General features: G+C 45.1%; 1 protein-coding gene across 1 annotated transcript in view; it reads left to right on the top strand.

The window, feature by feature from the left end:
- Positions 1–5377: 5377 nt before the first annotated feature.
- MXD4 (MAX dimerization protein 4) overlaps positions 5378–17737 on the top strand; it is a 54313-nt gene continuing 41953 nt past the window's right edge. The window contains exons 1-2 of the mRNA XM_044295499.1: positions 5378–5639; positions 7787–7886. Coding sequence (XP_044151434.1) covers positions 5576–5639; positions 7787–7886 — 164 coding nt within the window. The 5' untranslated portion in view covers positions 5378–5575. The remainder of the gene's footprint in view (positions 5640–7786; positions 7887–17737) is intronic.

The raw sequence follows: 17737 nt of genomic DNA, 5'->3' as shown, positions 1-17737 counted from the left end.
TTATATGTCTGCTTTATGTTGGCTTAATTTTGTAAATGTCATTTTATTTTTTAGGATGTTAGAAGGCTTAGAATTTTAGAAGCAATTCTTAAATTTTTTTTATAAAATTTTAAAAACACACTTTTTAAGAACCAGTTCAGGTCTGAAGTCACTTTGTGGGGCTTACATAGTAGAAACCCCCCATACATGACCCCATTGCAGAAACTACACCCCTAAAGTTACTCAAAACTGATTTTACAAGCTTTTTTAACCCTTTAGGTGTTCCACAAGAATTCAATGAAAATGGAGATGAAATTTCTAAATTTCACTTTTTTGGCAAATTTTCGATTTTAATCCATTTTTTTCTTTAACACATCAAGGGTTAACAGCCAAACAAAACTCAATATTTATTACCCTGATTCTGCGGTTTATGTGATTGTAAACTGATGTTGTCATGGAATAGTCTGTCATGTTCCTGCTATTCTTACTAGGAGATCAGTAAAAATCACTATACACTGCAATACATAAGTATTGCAGAGTATAGAGAAGACTAGAAAAAAAAATCAGATCAATAAAATGTTTGGAAATATTCCCCCCCCCCCCCCACCCCCACCCCCCAAATATAGTAAATATTCAAATCACCCCCTTTTCCCATATATCATGTTAAAAACAATTGGCATTGGCCGCACCAATGTTTCCGCAAGTCCATCCACTCCTGACAACCCCTATAAAAATGAATAAAAAGTCATGTGCATCTGAAATAGAACCAATAAAAATTACGGCTCATCCCGCAAAGAAAAAATCCCTCATACAGCTCTGTAAATGGAAATATAAAAAAGTTATGTATTTCCAAATATGGCAAAATAACAAGTTTTTTGAGTAGTAAATCTATGAAAATTTGGTATCATCGTAATCGTACTGACCAGAAGAATAAGGCCCGTTTCACACTGGTGTAACTACCATGGACAGCTGAGTGCTGCCTGAAGTCTGCCCAGGCCCATTCACAATAATGGGGACCTGCGAAGATCCGGCCGAAGCACAGCAAATATGCCGGGAGGCGGCCGGACAAAAAGAGCTGTGTGCATACAGGAGAATACCGCACTACATACCTCTTTATCCAGTAATATCTCCTCTAATGTACATGTTCTCTTTCCTTATTTTCTCCATTCGGACCGCCATGATAACTTCTATTATAGCCATGTCTCATCTGTGCAGAGTTTGCCACAAAGCAATTTAGATTCCTCGCTTTTCTATCATCGTCCCCACCTTCTTAACACAAACTCCCGTCCCCATCATGGTTCCCCAACAGTGTCATTCTGCTGCCACCCCAACACAGTGCTGGCTGTGCTCCCCAACGCCCCCCAATTACTATACTGCAAAAATATATTGCCGTCAGTAGTAATAATGCTCCCTATCATGTCATCACTAATAATAATGTCCCCAATAATGCCTCAATTATTAATAATGTCTCTATAGCACCTCCAGCAGTAATAATGGCCTCCATAGTGCCCACAGTAATAACAATGCCCCATAGTGCTCCCCTATAGTGCCTCCACCAATAATAATGCCCCTATTGTTACACCATTTTAATAATGCCCTCAGGATTAGACATATCCCATAGTGACCCAAGTAATACTCTATTGTGTTCCCAGTAATTCCCCCAATAATGGACTGTTATAATGTGAATTCAATGATTTGAGAATAAATAGGCTTAACAGGCTAAGTGATAAAAATATTTACTAAGTCTGATTAAATATAAGGTAAAACAGACAAATCACATACAGAATAAATAACAATCAATCACATGGCCTGCACAATATAATATGGGGGGGGGGGACTTCTGCCGCTATGTCGTAGCACATGACCGACACCCCATGGTGATACAAGACAGAGATAGACCTTACAACATCCTACCCGGATGATGTTCTCAGTGAAGTTCCAATTAACTGTCTGTGTGCAGAAAAATGTATATCTTTCAGACCCTCCTCCTGAGGATGTCCAGTGTGTAGCACGCATGTCTCTAAAACAATAGGGGGTTTGTATATGTTATCTAACTAACCATAAGGCTACTTTCACACTAGCGTTTTTCTTTTCCAGCGCTGAGGTCCGTCCTAGGGGCTCAAATCCGGAAAAGAACTGATCAGTTTTATCCTAATGCATGCACTGAATGGAGAGTCCGTCCCTCAGGATGCATCAGGATGTCTTCTGTTCAGTCTTTTTGACTGATCAGGCTTTTCAGAAAAACGTAGCATGCAGTATGTTTACCTCCGGCCAGAAATCCTGAACACTTTGACTGAACGCCAGATCAGGCTTTTTTCCCATTGACTTGCATTAACGCCGGATCCGGCGCCGTGTGTTCAGTCAAAACGGATCCGGATTTTGCATGTTAAACCCGAAAAAAAGGGAAAAAAAAGTTAGTCCATAAATGGCGGATCCGTTTTTTCCAATGCATTTTTCCATTGTGATCGAAAGCTTGATCAGGATTCAAATGTAATCAGTTTTCACACGTTTTTCCGGATCCGGCAGGGAGTTTCAGTGTCGGAATTGAACGCCGGATTCAAACAACGCTAGTGTGAAAGTAGCCTAACTCACTACATTACAGCGAATATCATTACAAAAAATATAGAAGGTGATATGATAATTAAAGGGGACAGAACCAATCACTGCTTAATTATGTATGTAAAATACACTTCATTTACAACACATGTACATATCCTCATAATGCCACTAGTAATGCCCCCAGTATTGGATATTCCCCACAGTGCTCCTAGTAATGCCCTATAGGTCCTTAAAGGACCTTAACATGTATAGCTTGGAAGAAAGAGGAGACAGAGGGGATATGATAGAAACTTTTAAAGGGAACCTGTCACCAGGATTTTGGGTATAGAGCTGAGGACATGGGTTGCTAGATGGCCGCTAGCACATCCGCAATATCCAGTCCCTATAGCTCTGTGTGCTTTCATTGTGTATAAAAACCGATTTGATACATATGCAAATAAACCTGAGATGAGTCAGAGCTTGAAAAATATGACTCTTCTCTGGTCACACAAGTAAGATATGACTCTTATGTTAATTTGCATATGTATCAAGTCATTTTTTTTACACAATAAAAGCACTCAGAGCTATGGGGACTGGGTATTGCGGATGTGCTAGCAGCCATCTAGCAACCCATGTCCTCAGCTCTATACCCCAAATTCTGGTGACAGGTTCCCTTTAAATACATAAAGGGAATCAACAAGGTAAAAGAGGAGAGAATATTTAAAAGAAGAAAAACTGCTACAAGAGGACATAGTTTTAAATTAGAGGGGCAAAGGTTTAAAAGTAATACTTTACTGAGAGAGTAGTGGATGCATGGAATAGCCTTCCTGCAGAAGTGGTAGCTGAAAATACAGTGGAGGAGTTTAAGCATGCATGGGATAGGCATAAGGCCATCCTTCATATAAGATAGGGCCAGGGGCTATCCATAGTATTCAGTATATTGGGCAGACTAGATGGGCCAAATGGTTCTTATCTGCCGACTGCACACGGACAGCGGCCGTGTGCATTCCGCATCACTGACCTATTCACTTGAGTGGGTCAGCAATCACGGAGATGCGGAACGGAGGCACAGATCGGAACCCCGCGAAAGCACTACAGAGTGCTTCCGTGGTGTTTCTGGCCGTGCCTCTGCACCGCAAAAAAGTAGCGCATGCACTACTTTTTTGCGGTGTGGACTGTCGGATGCGGATCGCGGACCCCATGCGGCGGCCCCACGGCCTGCGGCTGCCCCACGGTCTGTGCCCATGCATTGCAGACCACAATTTGCGGTCCGCAGCAAGGGCACGGAGCCCTAACGTTCGTGTGCATGTAACCTAAAGAACATGCTGCGATTTTCACACAACGCACAAGTGATGCGTGAAAAACAACGCTCATGTACACAGACCCATTGAAATAAATGGGTTTGGTTTCAGTGCGGGCGCAATGTGTTCGCATCACGCATTGCACCCGTGCGGAATACTCGCTCGTCTGTAAGGGGCCATAGTGTCCCCAGTAATGGGCGTGTCCCCATGGTGCCCTCTATGGTGCCAAAGTGGGCAGGTAAAAAAATCTAATACTCCCCTAGGTCCCATTCCCCAATGCCGTCAGCAGAGCAGGCCTCTTTCAGCCTGAGGCTTATAAAGGTGAACAGCGGGGCAAGAAGCCATTGGCTCCAGTGGTCCACCACAGTATTTAATGCGGTGCTGAAGACAGTGATACAGCTGAATCCAGGTGGGTACCTGTGGCTACCAGCCGGGTACATAAGTACCTGACGCTCCAAAAGTTCATTTTGAGAAGACTTTTATGCCATAGAGACCTATCAAAGGTTTTGACTGGTGGCAGTCTGAGTGCTGAGGGAAATACCCTTTAATTAATGGCCCATGAGAGGAGCTCAGATTGGGGGGGGGGGGGATTATTTAAGGGTGTGGCTGCACAAAAAATAAAGGGGGGGGGGGGGGGGGTTGACAGCGCGCTTCCCGCTTTCTACTTTGTATAAGATTTCCTGCCAGTGGTTTTCATTAGGAAACTATAGGCGGAGATTTATCAAAACTGGTGTAAAGTAGAACTGGCTTAGTTGCCCCTAGCAACCAATCAGAGTCCACCTTTCATTTTCTAAAGGAGCTCTGCAAAATGAAAGGAGGACTCTGATTGGTTGCTAAGTGCAACTAAGACAGTTTTCGTTCACACCAGTCTTGATAAATCCCCCCATACCCTTAAAATCTTTCAATATGAGTTTACAACCCAAGTTATAGTCATTGTGTAATATTATAATGACAGCAGATATATTACTCTGCACACTGTCCTTTATAACCTACACATTATAATTGTCTTATGGACCTGCAAAATTCAAAACAGAAAGTTATCCAATATCAATCATGGCGGTCTGCCTATATGAGCAGCTCTACGTTTTTATTTCGGCCTTTGTCTTTGACTACATTCCCTAAACCGGCCATGTCCCTTGTGTTTTTTTTTTTTTTTACTCCCTCTCCTTTCAACTTTTCTCTTCCTCACAGCAACGTCAAGTTCAACGTCGCCTATTGGCCAGCACCTCGCCGAGCATCCCCGCTGTCACAAGCACTTTACATGACCAATCAACGCCGAGTGCCTACTTAACATGCACGAAAGCGTCCAATCCCTCGTCGGGTGGGCGTGGCCGCACGCGTTGTTGCTAAGCTTCGGCATCTCAATCGTTACCATCCCTTTCAGTAAGTTGATTGGGATCTGTCAACATTCTCAAGCGACTCTCCTCCCTTCGCCCTTGCCCCGCCCTCTCTACGCCCTCCCGTTACAAAAAGCTTTCCTATTGGCTGAGACGAAAGCGAAAACCTCGCCTTCCTGCCTGGACCGCTCTCCTATTGGACGCTTCGCTTGTCAATCAGCGTATGTCAAACGAGAGCCGTGCTCCCATTTATATGGACTAAGAAGTCCCCCGAAGCGACTGAACTCCTTGTAGTTCGTCCCACTTCGTCTTGTTTTGATTTTTTTCCCCTCTTCGGTCCGGGACGAAGTGGAGAGATTTAGTTATATTTTTCTAGTTTTGCACATAGAGTATAGAGAGAAGTATATCACCCAGCCAAGTATGGAGCTGAACTCTCTGCTAATCCTCCTGGAGGCAGCTGAATATTTGGAGAGAAGAGACCGAGGTATTTGTCACTGACCCTGGAGGGAGGGAGCTGCTGATCCATGGGGGGCACTGCTCTGTCATCCGCTTCTGTCACCTTCTACTGTGTATAATATACTATATATATATATATATATACTGTGTATAATATGCATAATATACTATATATATACTGTGTATAATGTACTATATAGATATATATACTGTGTATAATGTACTTTATATATATATACTGTGTATAATGCACTATATAGATATATATATACTGTGTATAATGTACTATATATATACTGTGTATAATATACTATATATATACTGCACGTTATACTGTGTATAATATACTATATACATATACTGTGTATAATGTGCTATATATAAATATATATATATATATATATATATACTGTGTATAATGTGCTATATATATATACTGTGTATCTGTCTATGTGCATAATATACACACTATACTATATATATACTGCACGTTATACTGTGTATAATATACTATATACATATATATATATATATATATATATATACTGTGTATAATGTGCTATATATATAAATATATATATATATACTGTGTATAATGTGCATAATATACTATATATATACTGTGTATAATGTGCTATATATATACTGTGTATCTGTCTATGTGCATAATATACACACTATACTATATATACTGCACCTTCTACTGTGTATAATGTGCATAATATACTATATATATACTGCATGTTATACTGCATATCTGTAGTATAATGTGCATAGTATATGATTTATATATATATATAGTGCACATTATAATTTATATGTATTATAAATATACATATACAATGCACATTACAGTATAACATGCAGAATGCATATACTATAATGTACATAGTATAGCAGTATATATATATACACATTATAATGTGCACTATGTATGATATGTATATATATAAACTGATATAGCCTGCAATGTGTGTATATATATATATATATATATTTATTTATTTTGCGCACTTATATATATTGCACTGTCTATGTCAATAATTATTTTAGATATATATATATACACCCACACACACACTTTGCACTTCTATATCAATCATTATTTTGTATATATATACACCCCCCGCACCATTTCTGCACACACTTTGCACTTGTATGCATGTAAACACAGTATATATACTTTGCATGCTGTTATATATATTTATATATAAAATACAGAATGGCAGGGCCCCTCGCAGGATCTGGCGCCTGCAGTGGATAGTCGCCATGTCACACGCCAGCCAACCTTCTGCAAATGTATTTATGTATTATTTAGAATGATATGATGAGATATGGCGGTGTTTCTCTGATGAGTTGTGCCCTGCGGTGTGCAGCCCGCACCCGGTTTCTGTGCACAGTGCCCCATCGTGTCCTGGGCTCTTGCGTGTTGTATGTGACACGGGTCTGGGGACATGCCTGTCATGTGTAGGTCCTCTGCTGGTACATGTGCATGTACGGGCTGTAACGCTGGGGACCATATCTGTAATGAGATCACCCCGCCTGTCCGATCAGCTGCAGCTTGACACATAAGGGGGGGGGGGGGGGGATTGGGGGGGGTTGTTATACAGTGTAGCAGAGCTGAATTTGTTTGCTTTGGGACTCCAGTGTTCACTCTTATCTGCAGTTCCTATGGCCTACCTGACCCAAGTACACTGCCTTGACACACTCTGCCCTGCTACAGCCACATTCTCAGCTCTGCTAGATGCACAAACTCAGCTCTGCACAAACTCATCTGTGCACATGTTAGTCTCGGAGACCTGACAGGCTCTGCTGCATTCAGAAACTCGCCTCTTACAGCGCCGGTTCTAAAACGGCACATATCCAGGGCTACTGTATCCAAAGACATAACTCCACATTCGCAAACACATCACTGCTGCAGCCACATACTCAGCTCTGCTATGTGCACAGACAACCTGTTGTGAAGTCACATACTCAGCTCTGCTATGTGCACAGACAACCTGTTGTGAAGTCACATACTCGGCTCTGCTACATGCACAAACAAGGTCTTGTAAAGCCACATACTCAGCACCTACACAGCTCTGCTTGGTATGTGAAACTCATCTCTGCTCCATCTGTATTGCAGCACAGAGTTCTGCTATTAACCCCCTCCTCCCCTTGCCTCTCTCGTTGCAGAAGCAGAACATGGCTATGCATCAGTTTTACCCTTCGACAGTGATTACTCCTTGAAGAAAACCAAAGCAGCCTCACTATCTAGAAAATCACAGAATAACAGGTAACCAGAGAAGGGCCCGAACTCCAATCCCAAGGAGGACGGGAGGGGGAGGTGCCGGGGGCCGTCGCCATCTTTCCTGCCTGGGCTTGGCTCTGTTTTGATTTCATATAAACACTGCCACGCGTACACCATGCCTGCGAGTCCAGCTCTGCACTTCCTCCTGCTCTCTCGCACCCACACAGTGTCACTACACCATGCCTGCGAGTCCAGCTCTGCACTTCCTCCTGCTCTCTCGCACACACACAGTGTCACTACACCATGCCTGCGAGTCCAGCTCTGCACTTCCTCCTGGTCTCTTGCACACACACAGTGTCACTACACCATGCCTGCGAGTCCAACTCTGCACTTTCCCCTGGTCTCTTGCACACACACAGTGTCACTACACCATGCCTGCGAGTCCAGCTCTGCACTTCCTCCTGGTCTCTCAAACGCACACAGTGTCGCTACACCATGCCTGCGAGTCCAGCTCTGCACTTTCCCCTGGTCTCTTGCACACACACAGTGTCACTACACCATGCCTGCGAGTCCTGCTCTGCACTTTCCCCTGGTCTCTTGCACACACACAGTGTCACTACACCATGCCTGCGAGTCCAGCTCTGCACTTTCCCCTGGTCTCTTGCACACACACAGTGTCGCTACACCATGCCTGCGAGTCCTGCTCTGCACTTCCTCCTGGTCTCTCGCACACACACAGTGTCACTACACCATGCCTGCGAGTCCAGCTCTGCACTTTCCCCTGGTCTCTTGCACACACACAGTGTCACTACACCATGCCTGCGAGTCCAGCTCTGCACTTCCTCCTGGTCTCTCTCGCGCACACACACAGTGTCACTACACCATGCCTGCGAGTCCAGCTCTGCACTTCCTCCTAGTCTCTCGCACACACACAGTGTCACTACACCATGCCTGCGAGTCCAGCTCTGCACTTCCTCCTGGTCTCTTGCACACACACAGTGTCACTACACCATGCCTGCGAGTCCAGCTGTGCACTTCCTCCTGGTCTCTCGCACACACACAGTGTCACTACACCATGCCTGCGAGTCCAGCTCTGCACTTCCTCCTGGTCTCTCGCACACACACAGTGTCACTACACCATGCCTGCGAGTCCAGCTCTGCACTTCCTCCTGGTCTCTTGCACACACACAGTGTCACTACACCATGCCTGGGAGTCCAGCTCTGCACTTCCTCCTGGTCTCTCGCACACACACAGTGTCACTACACCATGCCTGCGAGTCCAGCTCTGCACTTCCTCCTGGTCTCTCGCACACACACAGTGTCACTACACCATGCCTGCGAGTCCAGCTCTGCACTTCCTCCTGGTCTCTTGCACACACACAGTGTCACTACACCATGCCTGCGAGTCCAGCTCTGCACTTCCTCCTGGTCTCTTGCACACACACAGTGTCACTACACCATGCCTGCGAGTCCAGCTCTGCACTTCCTCCTGGTCTCTCGCACACACACAGTGTCACTACACCATGCCTGCGAGTCCAGCTCTGCACTTCCTCCTGGTCTCTCGCACACACACAGTGTCACTCTCATCGTCCCCTTTCCTTGCACACACGGACACTTAGGGGATCATTTGTTAAGACCGGTGTTTTAGACGCTGTCGGTGGATCTGCTGAAGTTATGTAGAGGCGCTGGCCTACATGTAATTTCGAGGGGAATCCACCGCCGGTCTAAATCAACGCTAGCTCCCTTGCGTCGAAAATGATAAATGAGACAGGCGTGGTGGCCTGCCCCCTTCCCCGCCCACACGACGCCCCCTTTTTTAGACGTGGCTTGAGCGGGTAAAAGTCACCTTTGCGACTCAATCTGCGTCAGATATTTCCGTATATCTGGTAGTAAATGACCCCCTTAGTTCCACCCCTGTACTGTACTCACTGACCACAAGTCTACGCTGTGCGGCACGCGCGCCTTTAGGCTAGGTCTACACAACGACTTTTGTCACGCGACAGATAGGGCACAACTACACTGCACCAATGTCGCGCAACAAATGTCGTCGTGTAGACCTAGCCTTTAGGAGACCTTCCTAAATTACGATGCTACCCGTGGAGATTGCTGATGTCTTCTGTTAACCCCTTACACCTTGAAAGTGCAAAAAGTCTAGTTTTGGTTGCTCCTCTTTCCGTTACTTTACAGGTGACAACCCCTTTCCGCCCTTGTGGCGTGCAAGATTACAGTTGTCAGATTTACACTGAATTTGGCTGCTTTAGTAGCGGGACATTGCAGGGCTCTGGTGAATGAGTTGGCAGCTGATTTTCGTCTTAGGCCTCAATCACAAATCCGTGGTATATCCGTGATGACAAGGTCTGTGTTTCATCCGTGACACTGCCCGTTATCCATGCGTGGTTCTGTGATTTTTAGCCCACGTGTCATCCGTGTATCATGGACACTGCCAGGCTGAGAATTCCTTTACAGAGTGTCTTCCAGCAGCGATCCGTGAAAACTACAGACCAAATACATCCGTGGCATCCATGCTGTGTCTGTGGTTTTTACGGACACATAGACTATAATGTATGTGAGATAAGGAGCATGGGGTCACCATGGATCCACGGTCCGTGGAAAACCACTGAGGTGTGAACACAGCCTTAGGGCTCATGCACACAACCGTTGTTGTTTTGCAGTCCATTTTTCACGGATCCGTTGTTCCGTATCTGAATTTTTTTTCTTCTCTGATTTAAGTCTTCTTCCGTTCCGTTATTCCACAAAACATATCCGTATGGTTTCCGTATGCGATCTGTTTTTTGCTGATCGGAAACAGTAACTTATTAATCACCAAACACATGAGCAATATGGGCTGGGCATAGCGTTTCTTTCTACAGTATGGATCCGCAAATGTGTTCCGTATTTTTTGCGGACCCGTTGACTTGAATGGGGCCTCGGACCGTGATTTGCGGACAATAATAGGACATGCACTACTTTTTTGCGGAACAGAAATATGGAAACAGAATGCACACTTTCCATTGTTTTTGCAGACCCTCTAAAGTGAATGGTTCCGCATACGGTCCGCAAAAAAACCGGAACGGAAGTAGAAAGAAAACACGTTCGTGTGCATGAGCCCTTATACTGTATATTGTATTGATCTTTGAGGGGTCATGGCTTTTAGGACATTTAGGACATTAAAAGTCCTAGAGTCCTGATGGGATCTGAGTTCAGTTGAACCTCAGAGGGTCCAGGTCTTGCGGCCATAATTTGGACATTTAAATGCGCCACCCCAGTAAGCGCTCACCTGTGAAGAAATCTAAACTTACCTGCTCCCCACCGCTCTGGTCCGGAACCTGAGCTCTCTTACTGGACTCCCTGTCGGTCCATGGATGCGGTCACATGCGCTGCTGCAGCCAATGACTGGCCTCAGTGGTGACGTGTCCCCAAGAGCCAGCAGTAATGTGTTTGAGGACACATCACTGCTGAGGCCAGCCATTGACTGCAGCAGCGCAACTGACCACATCCGTGGAGAAGCTGACAGATGGGACTGGAAGTGCAGTGGAGAGAGCCAAGGAGCAACAGAAAACAGGTAAGTATAGTTTTCTTCACAGGTAGAGCTTGGGGGGAATGAAACAGAAATTCTGGGCACCCCCTTTAAGTTTTGAGCCCACTGCTCATAACTATGGTGCGGTACAGGGTGAGCGGCTAATATCAGTCACACATGTGAATATTATATTTCTGGATCACTAGCTAGCCAGGGAACGATAGACTGCATGCAAGTGGCTAGCAAATGTACCCAAGATAGACTTCATGGCTTGTGCCCCTTTAAATGACTTAGGAAGTAGATATAAAGTTGGGTGACAATCTCTATAGACATTACCACCAGTAGTTGTCACCCAACTTTCCACAAACCCTGACTGGCATACAAATGCTTATTGCTATGCAGAGTTGTATTCCCGGTGTGATTTTTTTTGGAACAGTCAAAACGCACCAAAAATTGCCCATAAATGAATGTTCATGAACCTGGCAGCTCAGGATGAACACCGCTGTAGTCCCAGTCCAGATTGGGGATTTGATTCAGTGCATTGGTTTATGGAAGAACAGCTCTGCTGACCTTTCTCGTGTGGTCCTGGCTCCATAAAATATGGCAGACTTCAGGGGCCACATGGACAAAAATGAAAAATCCAGCACGGATCATGGGAAGCGTATTCTGCTTTTCTTAGGTCTAGCTTCCTTAATTGCACGGGTATATTCACACAGGACAGGTTATACACAGAACGTTCTGCAGCTGTCCAATTCCTTGACTGGTTTTGCAGGAATCCATGCACTTACTACCAGAAGAACCCCATTCCTGTGAAAATACCGATTTTCACTCTCGGGAATTTCTGCAACAAATGTTTAAAACCCCCTTAATTGGCACAATGAAAGGCTTTCTTGCAGTAAATGATTAATTATTACTGATGATTTATTCATTGCGGTCTGTGGTTCTGACCAAGTGCCATGGTTGTGTTGTCTGAAGAGCATATGCCCTCCGTAAAAAAGCAGTTGCATATAGAATTAATCTACATACACATTTACACAGCAGCGCTCACTACGCCGTACTGCTCCTGAGTTACATCCTGTATTACACTCCAGAGCTGCACTCACTATTCTGCTGGTGCAGTCACTGTGTACATACATTACATTACTGATCCTGAGTTACATCCTGTATTATACTCCAGAGCAGCACTCACTATTCTGCTGGTGCAGTCACTGTGTACATACATTACATTACTGATCCTGAGTTACATCCTGTATTACACTCCAGAGCTGCACTCACTATTCTGCTGGTGCAGTCACTGTGTACATACATTACATTACTGATCCTGAGTTACATCCTGTATTATACTCCAGAGCTGCACTCACTATTCTGCTGGTGCAGTCACTGTGTACATACATTACATTACTGATCCTGAGTTACATACTGTATTATACTCCAGAGCTGCACTCACTATTCTGCTGGTGGAGTCACTGTGTACATACTGTGGGGTTTCGCTCTAGTAGATAGGGTAAGCGGGCACAGTACAGAGGCAAAAGACAACTTCTTAACGCAAAATTTCAGTGTATATTCACACTGCAAATGCACAAAACAATGCGTTGCTTTGCAGTCTTGGTGTTTACTTCACACAAATTGGAAAGTTCATATAAGACAAGTCACCTTGATGTCAGTTCTGCCTCCAGCAGTCCACGGCAGGCTTCAGGGGGCCCGTTTCCTCGGCCCATGGGTCTCAGCCCTCCAACCTGACCCCTAGCCTCAGATCCCAACACAGAGATCCTGCTGCTGAGCCCAGCTGCCTATTTAAGGACAGCCAGGTGCTGCCAAACACCTGGACAGGCAATTAAAATCCAGTCCGGTATTTGACCCCATCTGGCTGCAAATCGGCCCAGCAGCACATGCTAGGAGGAAAATACCAGTTTTCCCAGACCATTCCTCTCACTGTGTACATACATTACATTACTTATCCTGTACTGATCCTGAGTTACATCCTGTATTATACTCCAGAGCTGTACTCGCTATTCTGCTGGTGGAGTCACTGTGTATATACATTACTTATCCTGTACTGATCCTGAATTATATCCTGTATTATACTCCAGAGCTGCACTCGCTATTCTGCTGGTGGAGTCATTGTGTACATACATTACATTACTTATCCTGTACTGATCCTGACTTTCATCCTGTATTATACTCCAGAGCTGCACTCACTATTCTGCTGGTGGACTCACTGTGTACAAACATTACATTACTTATCCTGTACTGATCCTGAGTTACATCCTGTATTATACTCCAGAGCTGCACTCGCTATTCTGCTGGTGCAGTCACTGTGTACATACATTACATTACTTATCCTGTACTGATCCTGAGTTACATCCTGTATTATACTCCAGAGCTGCACTCACTATTCTGCTGGTGCAGTCACTGTGTACATACATTACATTACTTATCCTGTACAGATCCTGAGTTACATCCTGTATTACACTCCAGAGCTGCAGTCACTATTCTGCTGGTGCAGTCGCTGTGTACATACATTACATTACTTATCCTGTACAGATCCTGAGTTACATCCTGTATTATACTCCAGAGCTGCACTCACTGTTCTGCTGGTGCAGTCACTGTGTACATACATTACATTACTTATCCTGTACTGATCCTGAGTTACATCCTGTATTATACTCCAGAGCTGCACTCACTGTTCTGCTGGTGCAGTCACTGTGTACATACTGTACATTACATTACTCATCTTGTACTTCTGTCCATGTAATAAATACATGGGCCGGGTCTGCCATGTCTGATCATGCTACAAAAAATTGCTACAAAAAATTCACTTCCCTTTAAAATATCTGCTGACAACCCATAGAGCCGCCATTACATTTTTCACGGGGCTTATCTTTGGGACAAGTTGACTAAAGGGGAAGCTCATGTGATTTATCGTAATTTTAGGAGGAATTTATTTTACTTGACCTAAATCTTAATTGCGCCTCATCCATCTTATGAGCCGTCATTGGCAGGGGCAGATAATGGCTGCCTAATGCGCAGTGTGTTGACTTTACTCCACCCCCATGGAGACTGTGTGTACGGCTGATAGGAATATCTGATGTCCCCCACAAGGCTGGATGTACGGTATTAATATGTCTGTCACTGACACCTCACCCCACCGATAGCTATTTGATCACTTGTTTCTTTCCTATTGCCAGAACCACATTACTTAAAGGGGTTGTCTGGGACCAGCAAAGTTCTGCTAAAGGCCCAGAGTGCGCTGAAAAAAACAAAAAAATTAACACCTTTAGGGGCGTTGTTTTATTATTGCATTGTACTCATTTTGAGCTAAAATAATTTTTTCAATTGGTCTTTATTAACCATGTTGAGCCCCTTTCTCTGTACAGTCTTGAGATTCTCTAGTAGCAGGCTCTGTATTTTTACTGTATTCGGTCAGGCAGCTCAGCTGACGGCTCTTTATCTCTGCTCTCTGATAAGAATGTGCCTTACTTAAGTGTTAATGACCTTTTAGTAATTTATAGATAAGGTTTAGGCACAAAGTGAAAGTATTATTCTTTGAAGGGGTTTTCCAGCTTTTGTTTGCATCTCAGCCAATGGTACCTGTGAAAAAATCCATACTCACCTGCTCCATTCTGACTTCCAGTCCCCATCTGTCAACTTCCTCATGGATGGGGTCGCCTTCGCCGCTGCAGCCGATGAGTGTCGTATTGCTAAGCAGCACTCCGGTTCAATTGCCCCTTTGGTAAATTTCCCTGCTGGGGTGAGTCAGTGCCATGTGCCTCCATATTGCCAGTTTTCAGCTGGCTCTCCGTCACAGTTAGGGCTCATTCAGACGGCCGTATGCTTTGTTTCTCACCCGTTCCGCATTTTTGCGGACAGTCTGAATGAGCCCTTACTGTGAGTCTCACAATGCCAGTCCGGACAGTGAGTGTCAGCATGCCACCATATTGCAGGTTTGCATTCGACAAGCACTTTCCCTGCTGACAGCTCTCTCCAGTCTCCACTGCTCCAACGCAGAGCCGACCTGCAGAAAAAAACCAGGCATCTGGGAGTCCGCCCTGCGATCCGTGCGACGGTCTCGATCATCAGAGGTGAGCTGATCCCTTGAGCTGAGGTGACCTGACCTGACACCTGAGTCACTCACTGATCAGTCTGGATTGGAGCTGCGCGGTGCTGTCCTTCTGCGGTGTCTGCATACAACACAAGTCACACAGACACGTAAAGCGGTTATCCCATGATTGATGTAAAAAATGAGTACATGACAGTCTCCTTCTAACAAATCTAGAACCAGCCCTGCACCTCACATGGATCCAGAGATCTCCACATGTAACAGGTCAACCAGTTTCAAAGGTACAAATCTGCTGACAGATGCCCTTATGGGCTCGTTCACACAAACGTTTTTTGCGTTCCGTATACAGTCTGTATATGGAACCGTTCATTTCAATGGTTCTGCAAAAAAAACTGAATGTATTCCGTATGCATTCCGTTTGCGTATTTCCGTTTTTCCATTCCGTTCAAAGATAGAACATGTCCTATTATTGCCCGCAAATCACGTTCCGTAGCTCCATTCAAGTCAATGGGTCTGCAAAAAAAAACAGAACACATACGGAATGTACTCCGTATGTCTTCTGTATCCATTCCGTTTTTGCAGAACCATCTATTGAAAATGTTATGCCCAGCCCAATTTTTTCTATGTAATTACTGTATACTGTACATGGCATACAGAAAAACGGAACAGAACTGGAAACACTACTGAAACAAAAAACTGAAAAACTGATCTGTTAAAAAAGGCCCGCAAAACACTGAAAAAGCCATATGGTCGTGTGAATGAGCCCTAACACTGAGCGCGTTCGACCAGCTCAGTGAGGTGGACAAGAAATAAGGAAAAAGACAAACAGCAGGTGGTGCTATACAGATACATTTTATTGCATAGCTCACTGGCTATAGTAAATTTTTAATTACATGCAATTACAGAAGTATTCAGATCCAGGGGCTGGTTTGAAAAATGAAGATTTTTTTTTTGTGGCACAGCCCCTTGCAGACCAGTATTGGTGCAAGGCTTTCCCCAAATTCCCTTCCCTTTGACTGGTCCAGACTCCTGGTTCCCAGTGGCCACAACAGAGGACAATAGCAGGACTCACGGGTGACAAACTGGAAAAAGAAGATGATTTGATTCGGCCATGGCGCCAACAGCATAAGCCTGCCGCCCAGCGTGCTGGGAGTGACCTGGCTGATTCCTCCTGAGTAAGGGAGGATTCAGCCAATGACAGCGCCTCTTGTGGTTTCCCTGACCCATCCTCGGCATCCTGCCTCTGGTCTGGACCCCGCCTCTTTGCAGTCTTAAAGGATTTGTCCACTTTTAAGACTCCTCTGCAGGGAAACCCAGGTGTTCTGTTTCTCTCCAGCGCCACCACAGGCAGACCGAAACATTACATGGTATTCGTTGAAAACAACTGGCCGTCTGTGTAATCTACGGAGATGCTTTCCGTAGATGCTGTAATTGTTGGAGATCCCAAGAATAGGCATTTTTACTATTGGGTGGCACGTGCGGCACAGGAAAGGGCAGGACACATCTGTGTTTTGCGGATCTGCGGTTTCTGGACTCCAAAACAGATACGGTTGTGTGAATGAGGCCTAAAGCGATTTTTCCAGGCTGAAGACAGGTCATCAATATAAAGAGCATGGAAAGCCCCTTTAAAGTGGCTATTTAAGATCTATAATGTCCCCCCCCCCCCCCCCCCCCCGCCTATATACAGTATGTGCCCGGGCCCCTCACAAAGGTTATACTTACCTCGCTCCCTGGCACCCGCGTCGCTTCTGATGTCGTCAAGCCCACCACTGTATCTCCCCGTCGCGTGGTTGAAAACATCCGGCGCCGGGGGGAAAGGGCAGCCAATAGCAGGCAGTGATGGGGATGAGCCTCCCTAACGTCACCCGCGATGCTCGGGAGGTTCGCGGCCTACTATAGGCTACCCTCCCACTTGACGCTGGATGTTTTTATCTGTGCAGCGGCGGCCGCGTCGGCATCAGAAGCGACGCAGGTGCCAGGGAGCGAGGGACCTAGGCATATGGGGCGACGTTATAGATCTCGGATAACCCCTTTAAGGATTTCAGCTCTGGATGGCCAAATTCTGCTAAATTATTAGGTGTTGTACAAGATTTGCAATAATCAGCTAAATCCTTTGTCTGCTATTTGTCCCTTTAAGCGAAAAAAAGTTTTTCCTAGTATAACAAGTGCGTTGTGTGACTGCAGACCCCGTCCTCCGAAGCCCCCACTAATCCCCAGGATGGTCGCCAGCTCCTTCTCAATAGGGTTCTCAATTGTTTTCTTCCCTCTCCCTGCTGCATGCAGTATTTCTATTCTTAACTTTTAATTAAACTTTAGCCC

The sequence above is a fragment of the Bufo gargarizans genome, chromosome 1 (assembly GCF_014858855.1).
Source record: "Bufo gargarizans isolate SCDJY-AF-19 chromosome 1, ASM1485885v1, whole genome shotgun sequence".
Lineage (NCBI taxonomy): Eukaryota > Metazoa > Chordata > Amphibia > Anura > Bufonidae > Bufo > Bufo gargarizans.
Note: the sequence above shows the minus strand (reverse complement) of the source record. Positions and strands in the feature narration are given on the sequence as shown.